Below are 16861 nucleotides of genomic sequence, written 5' to 3' on the forward strand. Positions count from 1 at the left end.
ATGCCTGCTGAAAGGTCAATTAAATGCAGAAGTTATATGTTTTTAGCTGGATGGAGTTCTCATTTCTTTCGTTGTCAACACTAAGCTCTTTGGCATTGGGTCAAGGCATAAGTTAATTGAGGCAAATTCTGAATGTTGATAAAGAATGTTGATAAAATTGATTTGAATGTTAAAAAGAGCTCATCGTCCTGGACCACTTCAGAGAGGGAAGTTCTCATCTCTGATTCAGCACATGAATTGTTTATTTACGACTTTTCAGCACCAGAGCTATTAATAAAATAGAAAATTATAAGAGTTTGACCTATTCACAAAACAGTTTAACCAGCTAATTTATGCTAAATTCACGAGTTCAAGATAAAATCCAGTCTTCCAATGATTTTCACCGCCAACTCGTGCGTGGTCATAAAACAGACTATCTCTTAGTGTGCGCACTTGCGAGACACGTCCCAGTCCATAGTCTGCGTGCATTATTTTGTGATGAGTGTTTTCATCGTGCCCAGCATAGCATTTTATTCATCTGTGGTAATCAACATGACCGTAAACAAGAGACTGAAACTTTAAATGTATACAGGGTGACAAACGGCCATCCTCCAATGTACATTAGGCTTGAGGGAAGGACTGTCAGACTAAGCAATATCAACTTTGATGAATGTCACAACGTGCCTCAAGAATCGTAGCCAGTTACAAAAGCAGGACACAACTTTGTAAGCAGAAACACTTGTAATTCATCTGATCTGCTCACCTCATAGGAGAGAACAGGCTCTTTGAAAATTTTTCCATTCTAGTGAATGTTTTGCTTGTGGCATTTAGCCCATTATCCAGTAATTACAGTGTCATTCCATGCTATGTATCATTAAGGGTTGAATATGTCACAAATCTCAACAAATGTAATTAAAATAACTAAAAGCAAGAATATCACCAATAACAACCACTTCAACAACAGCAGAACCAATTGGTCAAAACCAATGCTACCACTATTATTATTATCATATACTCAATTATATACATATTTCAATATTCTCAATATTTATTATTACATACTCAATTTACATACTTACAGTATTTAAACAAAAGATTTCCTTTAAAGCTGTCTTCATTGCTTCTATTGACATAGGTGGATTTTCATGTTGTATCTATATAGGAACGCTCATTTCACTATGGTTCCTATTGCACTCCTGGTCTTCAATGCGTTGCCTCCTCCAAGGCCTGTAAAGCCATTTGAGACATTGTATGTAATATTGGGGATAGTAATGCAGCAAGAGAGGATGCTCTCGATGGTACACCTGTAGTAGTTGGTGAGAGTTTCGGTAGACATGCCAAACTTCTTGAGTCTCCTCAGGAAGTACAGCGCCTCTGGGCGGTTTTCACCGCCGTGACAGAATTTCTAGACTAGGTGAGATCATCAGTGATGTGCACAGCGAGGAACTTAAAGTGTGAGACTCTCTCCACCTCAGCCCCATCGATGTTAATGGGGGCGCGCCCCCCCCCCCTGCTGTTTCCTGTAGTCACAATCATCTCTCTTGTCTTGTTGACGTCTAGAGAGAGGTTGTTGATGGCACTTGAGCTCCGTGTGGCCACAAGGTCATGTGTGAACGGGGCGTACAGCAGGGGGCTGAGTACGGAGCCTTGGGGGGCTCCAGTGCTCAGGGTCAGTTCAGAGGAGGTGAGGTTACCCATTCTCACCACTTGGGGTCTGCCCGTCAGGAAGTCCAGGATCCAGTTGCAAAGGGAGTTGTTAAGACCCAGGATCCTGAGCTTAGGACTAGCCTCGGCGAGAGGAGAATGCATCTTTTGTCGATCTGCAAATTGAAGGGGGTCCAGCGTGTCAGGAAGGGTGGAACAGATGTGGTTCTGACTAGCCGTTCGAAGCACTTCATGATGGTGGATGTCAGTGCTCCAGGGCGGTAGTTATTCAGACTTCTTGAAAGCTCTCCTGACGTCGGCCGTGGTTAGGGACAGAGTGCAGTCGTCCTGGTCCTCAGCTAGCCTCACTGCGGGGGTGTTGTTGCTTGCCTCAAATTGTGCGTAGATGGTGTTGAGTTCATCTGGGAGAGAGGCGGTGGGCGGGAGCATCACTGCTATTCCTCTACTTGCCCGTGATGGAACGCAATCCATTCCACATGCGTCTGCGGTCATGGCTGTCATAAAGAGACTCCAGCTTGTCCCTTAAGGATCTTTGGGCATCTCTGATGGCTCTCTGGAGGTCTTACCTGGATCTACTCAAGGCCTCCAGGTCCCCTGAGTTGTGGGCAGACGACCATGCCAAGAGCTTAGCACAGACTTCACCATTAACCCAGGGTTTCTGGTTAAGGAAAGTCCTGACAAGAGACCTTCGAAAAGACATCATCAATGCACTTTGAGATGTAGGCAGAGACAGAGTCTGTGTATTCATCAATGTCTTCATCGGCTGCATCACAGAACATCTGCCAGTCTGTAGTTTCAAAGCAGTCCTGGAGGATGGCGGTGGATTCCTCACTCCAGCGTTGTACTGCTCGAAAAACCGGTTCGTCCTGTTTCAGATGTTGTCTATGGGTTGGGAGGAGGAGAACGGAGATGTGGTCAGCTTTGCCAAAGGCAGGGTGGGGAGGGGTTTGTAGCTGTCCTGCAATTGGGAGTAGCAAAGGTCGAGAGTCTGATCACCACAGGTAGGAATGTCGATGTGCTGGCAGTCTTTGGGCAAAACTTTTGTCATCATAGCTCTATTGTAGTCGCCCACAACAATAAAAGCTGCTTCAGTGAGCATTCTCTAGGCCAGTGATAATCCTCTACAGGTCTTCTAGCGCACAGGCTTTGTCCACCTGGGGGTCTATGTAAACAGCTGTGATGATGGCGCAGCTGAATTCCCGTGGGAGGTAGAAGGGGCGTACTTTTACAGTTGGTAGCTCCAGGTCTGCTGAGCAGTGTGTTGTTAAGACTGCTACATCCGTAACTCAGTGTCAGTTAACGCACACCCCAACACCCCTGCGTATACCTGACTTTGTAGTTCTGTCCTGCCGGAAGATCAAAAATCCAGCCGGGGAGACAGCAGAGTCGGGCACAGTAGGATCCAGCCAGGTCTCACTGAACGCCAGAACACAGCAGCTTGCAATGTCCCGCTGGAAGGAAATCCTTGCGTGTAGTTCGCCCATTTTATTGTCCACGGATTGAACATTTGCCAGTAAAATGCTCAGTAGTGGCGGGTTGTTGTGTCGCGGATGTGCAGAGGATACCGGATACCAGCTTCATACCAGCGAAGGAGTCGAAGGAGTCCCAGCTCCCGGCCCGGAAAGTGATGAAAAGTCTGTGTCCAGTGAAGAACGAATTACCAAAAGTGCTTGTCAGTCATATTGAATGAGCGACAGTGCAGAATTCATAAAAGTAAAAACACTACAGATAAATAAAAACAAATTACTTTATGTTGTGTGCGGAGCCATCTATGGCGCACTGGAAGCTGATTGCTGTGAGGTAACATTTGATTTCATTAGTACTGTTTTAGGATAATTTGATTGAGGCTATTAATAAACTCTGAGCTCCAGATCTAATTGTGTATGTATACTGTCTTTATCATGCCAATGACAGCAACAATAGAAAATAATTAAGTTGATTATTAATTTCCTTTGTTTGTACCGATGATTGACCTGATTACATTACTCCATCTGTTCATTCTGTGTAAATAACAATTATTAATTATTGCATTAATGCGTAATGCATGCATTAATGTCATGTTTTCTGACTGATATTGACTACTTAATATAGGTAACAAAGTATAATCAAATGTAATTTGTGAATACATAGTTGCAAACTATATGGATATGTATTTCAAGAATCTATGATGGGTCTCATATATGGCCTCAAAAGCTCTCCTGACAGTTCATGGTTTATGTTAAACTTAGCTCCTACTTTTATCCCCTCTATGTAATTTCAATTCTCTAGCTGGCTTGCTTGCATGCTGCACAAACACACACACACAAAATTTATGTATTTATTCATTTCCTCCGCAGATTGATCAAAGAGTTGTACACATCACCCTCTCTTGACGTGTGAAGCTCAGGTTTTTTAATTATTCATTCTGGAATATCTAAAGCAGATATACTCCCGCGGTTTTGTGCTGACAAACCTGCTCCAAAGCCGAAAATGGACAATTTGAGTGAGCAAGACAGCAGAAAGAAAGCTATACTTCTGAATTTGCACTCGTTATTGGGGAACCACCTCCCGGTGGGTAAATTAATTGATTCATTTGGGAAGAAATTAATCAAAGCCAATTCTACTCAATTAAGACAATTAAATGAAATCAATCTCACACCAGATGTACTGGTCTGCCACATTGAGCCTTTACACTCTGTTTTTAAGAAATGTACACCGGCAGACAATTACTAATAAATTAATGTTTATTACTAATTAAATATGCTAGCCACTGAATGCAATCATGAAACTAGACTTGCAAAAAAGTTGGGAAAGGGGTCCAAGCCAGTGCAGGAAAAGAGTTTGCATTCCAATTAACAGCTTTTCCTACGGACAACGGTATTCTACTCTGTAGTCTGAGGTATAAATGTACTTCTCAGCTGAACGTAAATAGAGAGTGAAAAATAAACATAACAGTAGCAGCAGTGGTGGTGCGTTGAAAGACCATCGGACACCCTGTTTTCCTTATTTGAGATTCATAGCAAAAAACAATAGGGTTCCAGCACTTCATACTTGGACCCCTAATAATTCAATATATTGTAGCTAGTCCTAGAACACATGGTTCTGCAGTAATAACATTTTTTAAAACATACAGTAGATTAGTGGTTCCCAAAGTGGGGGGTGATCGTAAGAGGAGCTATATGAATAAGTAACGCCTCAGGTAAATGAATGTGGCGTCTCGCTGCAGAAGAGTGTGTGTCCCCCTGCACCCCCCGACCGATCAGCGGACTTGTATTTTTTAATATTGTCCCCCCATTGTCACATTGGGTCTCCTACACTAAACTCTCTACAATACTACACAGATCATCATCAAATCACACTGCCTCCTTGGTTTGGAGGTTTCTTCCACATATAATGAAAGAAACCATTTGTTTCAATGTGAATGTACCAGCAAGCTCATCTGTGAGCTTTTGCTGTGTTAAGACCGTCACCGTCACTGGGAGAGTTGGCACCATCATTGACAATTACTTGCAATAGAATCATGTAAACCCTTAGAGACAAGGTTCAATTTCTCTAATGCCATTATTATTAAATTAAGTCTTTATCCGTTGAACATGAATGCCTTATGTGTTAATATTCATTTAATCAGCTGTAAAATACGCCATTGTTATTTGTTTAATGAAATAATGTGTTCTGAAGCCAGATTAGTGCCATGGCCAGTGTGAAGTGACTGCACAAATTATTGTCTCTTCTGAGAAGCGTGTGTTCAGATCAGTCCTGTTATATCATAGGATTAACATACGGCAGCAGCAAGCTTCCGGAAACTGACTGACGGAAACCTTGTACACACCGAGGTTCCATTGTTATGACTAAAAATGTGTGAGCCCTCTGTGTATACATGTTATGACGTCACACAAACCTAGCTCCAAAGAAAAACCATTTTATGGACCATAAAAGGGTTCGAACATAACCTTTCAGTGCACAATTTCAAAAATGTCCCATTACCGCACACTCATTGTCATGTTTAATGCTTTCTTCAATGAAAATAACAATAACAAAATAAAATGTCAGTGCTGCAGCCTTGTTAGCATTCTAGCCAAGCCAGTTACAACAAGCTTGTAATGTGCTGTAATGAAGCCCACCCGGCTTAAAGTGATGGAGTTCCATGACGGTCACTGGGGAGAGAATTCTGTTGCAGAGAGCTGATGCACAGAAAAACTGACCAATCACTCTGAGTAAATATTACACTGGCCCATCTACACAGATTTAATCGGCGGTGGTTCTAAGCTCTGTATCTTGACATCTGACATCTTGTTTGCGCCACTCGGCTGCTCTATGCTGGAGATATGACGTCAGTGTCGCGGTCTGTCTCTTGTGTACTTCCAGTTTTATTTTGAAACTCTGTCTTATCCACGTTCCTGGTGTCTTTACTTCCTACCCTCATGTGTTTCCCGTCATGGCGATAACCTATATTCCCTAATGTGGTTCACCTGTGTCTAGTTGTCCCCTCCCCTGTCTGGTGTGTATATGTGCCCTGTGTTACATGTTTTTTTTGTCCGATCGTTACCTATGTTACTGTTCCTGTTTCCCGTGTCCTCTGTGGCAGTATCTCCCTCTCGCTTCACAGAGTTTCCCCGTGTGCTCGAACCTGGATCTCTGCCTGAACCTGAACCTGACCAAGTCTTTTGTCTCCCGTCCCTGTGCATCGACCCACGCCTGTACCTGACCTCGCCACCCGTCACCAGCCCTTGGGCCTATGCCTGCCCTCAACCTCGTCTCTTGCCGCCTGCCCACGGACTTACCCTGCCTGTCCCCGACTCCGACTCTTGCCTGCTCCTCTGGATACCTTTAACCGTGACAGTCAGGCAGCAAGAACCCAATGGGAAGTTTAAAGGGCAGGCGGTCAGGGGAGCAGAGTCGGTTCTCCCGTAAAAAGTGACTTATAATATAGGTTTAGAGTTAGGTTAAAATTAATATAAATTAATAAAATTTGGTTTATTACGGTAAATAAATGACTTGTATAACTAATTTGAGCCCACCTGAAAAGTATACACCAGCTGTTTCCAAAGTGGTGGCCACAGCAAGTTGGAGGGGAAAATCAAAGCAAGAAACCAAAATAATTTTATATAAAAAGTATTAAATATTTTATTCCGATTATCATGGGTATTGTTTAAAAAAGCATTTTATTGCATCATTGATTGGAAAAGTTTTTGAGGAGAAAAATAACACACAAGCTGCCTGATAGCAAAGCTAACCAGGCATCAGAAGAGAAAACACAGAAGAAGAACTCTTGGCCAAAAAAAATGTCAAGAAAAATCTCAACCCTTGAGAAGTTCCGCTTCAAACATTTGACCAGGCAGGCGGCAACATTCTTGCAACAATTTTGCGAGTAAATTCTTTTTTGGAAGGCTCTCGAAAGTAGAGCCACAGGAGGCACATTTATCAAGTTTTGGACGAACATGTTGGGGCACATGGACTTGACATTGACTTGTTGTGTGGGAGTGTGTTCGGACTGCAATGGACTGCGCTGCAATGACCGGTAGGAACAGTGGAGTGACCGCTGTCTGCACTTAAAATCACAGGAGGAGCTGATTCCTCATGGGACTTTAAAGTCTTTCCCTCCCTAACTACTGGCTGTATTTAAGATAGGAGTTTCCCACCCTAGCTGATAGGGCTCTGAAATGGCTCAAGATTCAAGGTTCAACTTCCGTTTGTGACCACTTACTTGTATGAGACTGGCTTTGGACTTTAAACTTTCAAAGTACTGAAAACAAAATACAGAGCATGTCTAAATGTGGAGAATGACATGCGTATTAAACTGACAGACATATAGCCCAGGCTTGGACAAACTGTAGGCGCCATCAGGCTTCTTCCCATTAATATTCTCTCTCTCTTGTTATATTATCTGATCATTGAATATAATGTTGTTACATTATCTGAAATGCCAATGTTGAATGTTGCCATTTGGCCCATCATTCACATTAAAAATTACATGAATTACAAATGTAATTATCATTACACTAATAACAATAAATTTATTTTCTTTCACATGGTTAATTTATCTATTTTTAATTTTGTTGTAGTAGCCTATTGTCGCTGCGTTTAATAACTGGCTGGAACCTAATGGTATACAGGGAGCCTAATCATTGACAAGTTTGGGAACCCCTGGTATACACAACAGAGAAAATGAACACCCTTAAAAGTAAAACCTTCAGTAAAATATGCTCCACAGCCTCGATGGCTCAAATGGTTACAGATTCAATAAACCCTGTGGAAAGTTATCACTAAAAGTACAAATATTTCACGTTCATAAAAAAACGGGTGAGTTTTGACCTGTATTTTTAATTAATAATGATTTTTTTTTCTTTTAACACATGGAATCTCATGGTGAAGGTGTCTAGCACAATTGCAAAGTCAAAGTCACAGCACTGATATTACGCATGCAAAATCAATTGGGGCTCATCCTCATAGGAAGAATGGGGAGAATTAGTTAGATAAGTGGCTCTGGAATGATGGAATTTTACCTCAGCTCATATCAATTTATTTTTCGTCAAATTATGCTGTGTGAAGATAAATAGTAAGTATCAAAAAACAAAGACATCACTTGTTTGGTCTTGTCAACAACCTGAGAGACAGAGTCATAATTGGAGGACTACTCGGCCTTGGTGGAGGTATGCACTGGAATGAGTATCACCTCTCCATAATCAAGCTTCAATTTTCCTTGAAAAGCTCAGGTCAACTGTTCAGCGTTTACATCACTTTTGTTTTTTAAACTGTAACTGAAACCCTTTTTTCAGTTTTTGACATTATGTGGGGATTTACAAAAGAAAAGAGATAAGTATGTAATTCCTCAGATGATGTGAAAGTAGCAATACTAGACCGTGAGATCAATAGGTTGACTAATGGTGCAGATGCCTTGTCAAATTCTCATGGTGAAGAGAGAGTTGAGCCTGAAGGCTAAAGTCTCAATTCCAGGTGATTGTGCCAAATCCTACGGTCAAGAGCTCTTTGTGGTGATTGAAATAACATGATTGTGAGTACAAGGTGCAACGGTTTTGTTTTGTTGTTGTTTCTGCAGACACAAAACAGTTCTCAATAAACTGAGTGCTCCAGTTGTTTGACACAGTAAAAACACACTGATTATTCCAGAGCATAGCCACTAAAAAAGGCAATTTATGCCGTTCTACCACATTTGCTTTTCCTACTATTGTGGTTTCTGTGTCACTTTGACCTGACTATCAAGGCTTCACATCACAGTAACCCCTTCCAAAACATTCTCATAGTTTTGCTCCACCAGTAACAGATGTGGAGAAATTACGGAAGTGCTGTGATTGCTCTGTGGATCAACAAAACAAAAAGGTGCTGGAAGAAGTCAGCATTTCTTGGGCATATTGCGCCCTAGAGCAACACCACAGAAGACAGTAGACAGTACATGGTATCCATCTATTTTTATGACTCAAACCCATTTAGTGGTATGTACTGAGTCATTCAGCACTGAGAGAATTATGTTGTCCCTCGTTGCCACAGGATACGCACCAAGGCTGAACTCACAAGTAATCAGTTTGTCATGCTTTAATGTCAGATTTCCCAAAAGCCCAGACCTCCTGTACTTTTTCACGTACAGACTCATCACATATCCCAGTGCTGTAATCCTTCAGGGATTTACTGTCACACTAGCCACACTCTTCCTGTGGCCAACTCACCCCATTCTCAAAGTATTCTTTGTTGTAAATTGGATATTTGATGGACAGGGCATCATTACGATGTGTTCTTCCATTTCTAAAATAACTTAGGTGAAGGTTACTATTTACAGCTAGTCACAACTACCTTTTAAATATCAATGAAAGGGAGTGGGCCTGGGAAGATGAGGCAAGGTGACATTTTCAACTTGGACAGCTTCGATTTCGGAATTTGAGCATTACAATTAAGAATTTAAAAAACTTTGATTAAACCCATGCCATGTTGCATATGGATGTACTGTTCATGTACAAACCAGTTTCTCATTGCAGTATTGATCTTAAAAAGAAATTTCCTTGCATGTTCTCACTGTGAAGAAAATAAGTAAGTCAATCTCAAATACTGTTTCTGTTCCTCAGATGCACAATGTCCACTTAAGTGGACATTTCAAGATCACCTTGATAGTCAAGAGGATCTTGATAGTCAAGATAACACACACACAGTAAAGATGACACGCACTATCAGGATGAAACACAAGCACAGTCAAGATGACACGCACGCACTACCAAGATGATACACAAATACATTCAAGATGACACACCTGCACTACCAAGTTCATACATACGCGCAATGCAAGGTTAAACATATGCATCTTGATGATGTCATCTTGATAGTGCATGTATGTCATCTTGACTGTGCGTTTGTGTGTGTGTCTTCTGGACTGTGTGCTTGTGTGTGTGTGTGTCATCTTGACTGTGCGTGTGTGAGCAAGTGTGAATAATGTCTTGTACGGCCTCCGATATAAGAGTGTCATGCCTACACTGATTGATTTGCCAAACACCATAGCATGCTGTATCAAATAAAAATGTAATCATGACACACTGGCGAGATGGGTTGAAAAACTCCTCTGTAGGCTTAAGAGGAAGATTGATTATTTAGTTTGATGCCTTGATGGAGAGCCTAGTAGTGGTAGCAGTAGTCCTGCCTTGTCTATATCAACTGACGTAGCAGGTCTGTCAAGGGCTTGCCCAGAGGCTCCTGTTCCTACTGCTGTCACAGCTATTGATGTAGGATGGCCTTCAAAGGACTCCCCTGAGTCTGATTGTGTTGACGATCGCCTAATGTAAATGAAGGGGGGGAGGTACTGCAGGGGCATCCCCAGAGGACAATTGTGTTGACGAAGTAAATGCTAAAGCTCGTAGTGTGAAGGATGCCAGTCTAGCTGTATAGCATGGTGGTTCCATTTCACCTTCTAGAAATCATATATATGTCCTAAACAAACCAAATTGGATCTGCGTCTTGATTTTCATATGCAAATCCAAATACTGTTTCGAGCTAAATTTCACAACTTTCACAAGTTGAGCAGTACATCAGTGTTATACATTGTCACACACTGAAATACATGTGGTAAAATGGTGGGAAATATGGGGAAGCATCAGTCCCAGGTGTACACAATGTGGAGAGCAAATATTGGAGGAAGCTGTGGTGCACGAATGCTTTATACAGCCCATCGAAAAAGAAAAAACACAGAAAAAGTACATATTTAATGATTTTGAGACACAAGATCATGATGGCAAACATGAGGCAATGTTGGAGTGTGCAATGGACTTTAATGGAGTTTTTCAGCGGTCAGAAATGTGTGGAGGCTTTTCACAAACACTACAGATGGAGGAAATTCTGTGGTTACACATTTGTTGTGCATAATGCTTCTGGCTTTGACAATTACATACTGTTGGAACGTTTGTGAGACAAGGGATCACCCCTATGGTGACGAGGGGAAGCAGTGTCATTCTGATGTATAATGAGGCATATAGACAGCGCTGGATAGACTCTTTTAGTTTTCTCCCCATGCGCCTGTCAAAAAACCCCGCTGCTTTGGGATTTGAAGACAGAGAAAGGTTACTTTCCCCACAAATTCGAAACCAGTGAAAATGTGTTCTACAGAGGCAAGTACCCTGACCGGTCATACTACTGCTATGACAATATGAGATGAAATGGTATGGTCCAGTCCGTGAAGAGCCTTTTGATTTTCAGGCAGAGATCCTATTGTGTTAATGACGTGAGAGTGTTGCGCAAGGCCTGTAAGATTTATCTCACACTTTTCTTGAGTACGCAGAGCTTGACCCTTTTGCATTCATAACTCTGGCCTTGAGCTGAATGGGTGTATTCAAATCACTGTTTCTGACTGACAGCTGTGACACTGTGATGCTGACAGATAGCTGTCAGGCATGTAACTTACATTTGAGCTTCAAAAAGCAGATGAAAAGGGTTACCAGATTCTGACCACAGATGAAGTGTGGCATTTTCCTGACAAGATGTATACATTTTTCAAGGGTTATGTCAAGACATTACTAAAATCTGACAAGAGGCTTCTTGTTACCCCTGGCGTGTCTAGACATTCAAAGAGCAGGAAAAATATATCTGATTAGTACGAAAATGAGGGCATCCAGTTATAGATAAAATCTGCATAAGAAAGGCGGTCTTAAACTACATTGGGTTACATTCAGCATGAGAAATGATTTTGCGATTTGCCATTTTGCAATTTGAGCACTGGCCCAGACAGATTTGTAATGTTCAGTGATCATTATGATGTGAGACAGTTCTGTTTCATCTCAGATAATGTGGCCATGGTGTAGTGGCATCAAACTGACAACAAGGGGTCTCGAGTGAGAGTCAAAGTTCAAACTCATGCTTTATGACTTGCAGGATGAGTGTGTGCTGTATTGCAACACAGACAGTATTGTTTTCACGTTACAAGTTTGGAGACTGGGTTCCTCCCCTGGGTTGCACGATTTTAATTTTAGTTTGACGAATTAAATGATGGTGACATGTGCGAGCATCCCTGAGGAAGATAGCATCACAGAGTTTGTATCCGGGGTTGTTATGCCGCTCACGCATGATGTGATAAAACACAGGTCAAATGCAAAGGGGAAATGTGAAATTTTAAAAATGTGTTGTTAGTCACACAAGAGCCTGGTCCGATCATTTTTGATCAATCATAATACCGATGCACAAATGATGACTGAGTCTGATATTCAAGTCAAGTCTGTTCTATTTGTAGAGCTCAATATCACATACAATGTCTCAAAGGACTTTACAGACCCACAACATCAGGAAAATTCCCGACCCAGCCCAAAGCTCTCTAGGAAGACGAGAAAAAACTCCTGATGACTCCTTAATGTATAAGGAAAAACAGGAAGAAACCTCAGGTGAGGCAGTTCCATGAGGGATTCTGTCCCCACGAATGGCTGGGTGGAACTTCCAGTGGGCTTATACAGAGGTACAAAAAAAGCATGCAGGGCTGAGCTAACAAAAATCAGGTATTGAGAAAAAGCATGCAAGATGGGGAGAGAGAGAGAGAGAGAGAGAGAGAGAGAGAGAGAGAGAGAGGGAGATAGAGAGAGAGAGAGAGAGAGAGAGAGAGAGAGAGAGATGACAAGAAAGGTTAAGGTGGCAGAGAGAGCCGCGGAGTCCTGATGGTGGAGCTGAAAAACATGGAGCTGAAAAACAGCTGACCCTGTGGACCCCACACTCAAGGTTGTGTGGCCCATGGGCCAGAGAGTTGATCAGTAGACATAAGAGACATAGGATGTAAGGTGAGAGGGTTAGGGAAGGATGTAGAGAGAGAAAAAACTAGCTAATGTGCCCCATCCACTTACTACACTGACACTACCACTAACTAGAGTGGACAAAGTCTGTCTGAGCCCTGAGCTGAACCTCGGTTGGCTAATCACTCTCCTGCAGGTAGGAGACTGTGCGTCCTGCCCATTTAGCAGATATCAAAATGTACTGGAAAGAGGTGCATCTTTAGGGCAGGATTTAGAAATTTCTAGGGATCCTTTAACTAGTGCAGGAAGTGAGTTCCAGGGAAGAAGTGTGCGGTAAGAAAATGCGCTATTTCCAAAGGTCTTTTCATCCAAGGCAAGGCTAGTTGAGGTATACACTATTAGTTTAAAGACCAATTACCTCGTCTTGTTAAGAAACCTGAGGGATGAATATCAGATCAGCCTACTGGGTAGATGTAAATGGGTACATGTAAAAGGGTAAATGTTATTTAGAAGCATTTGTTGACAGCACCAGCTCTGCCTAAGTCCTGAAAGACCCCAGAAAATGTAGAAGGAGTGGCGTTGGGGTCACATGCGCAGAGGAATCAGGCAATGTCGGAGTTGCTATATAAATCACCCCCGAGCCTAAGGCGGTTATTGTGGATTATGCCAGTACAGACTTAAATAGAAAAATACTATCAGTCAGATAGGAGGATGATTTATACTACCTCTGCTGCCACCATACCTTTCATAACCAGTCTTTTAAACAGCGGGTGGAAAAATTGAGCACACCCAGAAAATGTTTCTGATCCCTCAACATCAGATGGACTCATTAAAACAACAGCGGCAGCAGCAGCATTAACAAAACACTGGTTCCATTAGACAAGCGGCACAACATGAAAAAAATAATATACAGCATAAAAAATATGCACATTTTCTGCAGAGATACCTCTCACTGGTGAGGCATGGTGAGCATGAACATTTTTTATTGACTTTATCGCTGCCCACTTGTCTTTTGTTGAATATTTTTACTGAGGAAAGCATTTGACATGACAATGAGCATGCAGTTAGGAGCTTTGGAGATTGTTTTTATACAGTATTAAGTGCTCAACAGAGTGACTATATAGAGTTCCGGTGACCCACCAATGCCTTGCCAGAGAGTTTTACTGGATTCCACTTCGCTTGAGTGGCGTTTCACTCCAAGTCGATAATATTTGCAGTTTGTTTCATGGGAGTTTAGTTGGATTTTGCATGCTGCACTGTTTTTGTTGTAGTGAGTGGACCTTTTGTTGTTCCTGCGCCCCTGGATTCTGTTTTCGGGATCCACTCACTCTCGCTTTGTCAATTGTTTTCAGCATCTCCATCAGCAACATCCAGTCTCCGTGTCCACATCTTCATCCTGCTCTGTGTTTTTTCATTGAATTCTGTTTTCTACCTGATTCTAGGTTCTGGTGTCTGTGTTCCACATAACTCGGTCCGACATTAAAATTACGTGATCGGTACCGATCATAACACTGGTTTTCTCCTTATTTCCATGCCGTGTCCACTGGTCGACACGGCATAGAAACAGACTAATGCAAACAGACCCATGCTAAAATGTGTGTTGAGGGTGTTTTTGTGATAGTCGATTAAACACTCAATTATCCCTCGGTATGTCCGTGTAATAAGTCTGTCTCTTAGCATTATATCAACCTTGGAGAAGAGTGTATGCGCATAACTGATGAAATGTACATCCTCGTTACGATCTAGGTTTGTACCATCAGCATAAATCCTCATCCACATAAACAGATAAGTATCATTCAGATCAAGATAATCTTTGCTGCTAGCCGTGATGTTAAATTCCTGAGGCCCCCTGTCTGTAATTGCAGAGACAGGAGGGATTTCAAAAATGTTTTCGATGGATGTCTGAGTGTATGGTACAGGGTACAGATCAAGTTCAGTCTTCACACTTTCTTCTACTTAGGTATGAAGCCATGGCTGTATTCCACAATGGGAGCTTTTACCTCCATTAACTCTGTCACCTCCTGCACCAGATTTCTGTTTGACTCCTCTGTACCTTACAGTGCCCATTTATACTTCTTAGACATATTTTATTATTTTCTGTGTTCTTCTTGTAAACACAACCACACGTTTCCCTCCTTCCTGTTTGTCCTTGTGTTTCTTGCAAGATTGGATACTGAATTCCTCACAATGTTTTGGGCTGCTGTTTTTAAATGAGGCTTCGCCATGTTGAACCCCCTTTTTAACAATGGCACAGCAATCCTGAGTAAATTGCGAAAAATGCTTCCCAGCCCGTGACCATAGTGAGTTTTCGAACTGATGCACCCAGGAGATGCAGCTTGTGGCATTCCTGGAGAACACATTTTGAATTCAAATCTTTCACTATTCTGGGTTGAGAGTCATTATATCCCACGGATAAAGATATGACAAACATCTGATTTGTTTTTGTATCATACACTGTCACATCAGCATCAGGTAAAATTGCCCAGTAAAATAAGCCCAAACTCTGGGATATTGGAAATCAATAGTCACCACCACTTAATAAGGTTCATTTAGTGTGATCACTTCTGCTAATTTTGTCCAGTAGTGCCATATTTTATTATTTGGATATATCTGTTCTGAAGGATTGCAAAGTAATGTGACAAAAAATCCCATCTTCTCCATCGTGCATCTGTTCAACAGTGAATGTCTAAGTGGAGTAGCAGAATAGAATCAAGGGAGTACCTAGAAAGGAAAGCTTAGGCCCAAGCCAGCGCTCTACCGCGTAACAGGTCTATTACGTAATTTATACGGGATCGATTGTTGGCATATGTTGCAGATCAGCGACCATTGGAGTAAAAAACCCCAACATTTGTCCAACTCACCCCAGCAACGTTCTGGATTTGCACCGTATGACTAACTTGGAGACTGAGGCAGCAATGCGCAGACTAGCTGGGGCCGCGGCAAAGACCAAGAGTTTGATCCAGGTGGAGAAATTGCTAAGGTGAGAGGAGCAATCTGGCCAATCATAATAAACCAAGATCACAGGGACAGGAATACTGGAGCAGCAACCCGGGGAGAGACAGAAGCAGTGGCTGGAGACACATGGAAGCTGGAGGTGCGACTGAAGAACCTGAGACTAGATTTTTAAAACAACTTTATTTACAGATATTTATAGACCTAACACTAAACAAACTAAAACATATGTGTTCTAAGACACCATCATTTCTTTAAACAGATAACCAGACATCAGACACAACGAAAAAAAACCTGCAATTGAAACAGAGGAAAAAACAAACAAAGACCTCCTCATCATCCTCATCAATACTAGTGTTACTGTCTCCATCAACATCGCACAGTTCCTTCCCCAGTTTTCATTTAAGCACAAATTCCATAGCTGAATAACTCATAAGAGTTCCTTTATAGATCGTACCAATCCTCAAAGTTAAGCAGAGAATCAACTGCAGTGAGAGACTTCTTGTATCTCATCATAACAATCTCTTTATTGGACAGCACAGAGGTCAGTGCTGGACTGGTTGTAGGTTTCTCCACTTCCATCTCTTTCTCCACTTCTGTGTGGCTTCTATCTCAGCTGCTCATAGCAGGAGTCTGCCATGGCTTTGTAACAAGTTTCCAAGAAAGTACTGTGGGGTCAGTTCCACAAGCATTTGAGGGTGGACTTCTGAAGCGATGCAGATGCAGTTATCACAGGAGATGGTGAAGTCATGGTAGAGAGGAAGAATCCTGAGATGAGAGCGCGCTTGACATCATTGCAGTTTTCTTGGCATCCAAAAGTCGGAGGTGAAACGGGAAGCTCTATCAGTTGCAACACCTCAAGCAGCTCTGCCCTGATCACCACAGCCAACCGTAAAGCAGCATGATGGAGGAAGTGTGTTGTGCACCATGCCTCATCCTGATAATGCACTATGAAGCCATTATTGATGAGGATCATGTGGTCCATAAAAAGAAAACAAACAGTGTAGAACAGTAAGACCCAGGGGAAAGCCCACACTCTGTGCTGCATGATCACAGTAGCTTACAAGAACGCTTCATACTTT

At 42.1% G+C, this 16861-nt stretch overlaps 1 protein-coding gene across 1 annotated transcript in view; it reads left to right on the forward strand.

Annotated features, from left to right (window-relative positions):
- Positions 1-15715: 15715 nt before the first annotated feature.
- The window catches only part of ajap1 (adherens junctions associated protein 1), a 112698-nt gene continuing 111552 nt past the window's right edge, over positions 15716-16861 (forward strand). The window contains exon 1 of the mRNA XM_076166213.1: positions 15716-15807. Within this exon, the coding sequence (XP_076022328.1) occupies positions 15716-15807 (92 nt within the window). The remainder of the gene's footprint in view (positions 15808-16861) is intronic.

Source organism: Genypterus blacodes, unplaced genomic scaffold, assembly GCF_046128005.1.
Source record: "Genypterus blacodes isolate CSIRO-AG114 ecotype Tasmania unplaced genomic scaffold, CSIRO-AGI_Gbla_v1 ptg000156l_1, whole genome shotgun sequence".
Lineage (NCBI taxonomy): Eukaryota > Metazoa > Chordata > Actinopteri > Ophidiiformes > Ophidiidae > Genypterus > Genypterus blacodes.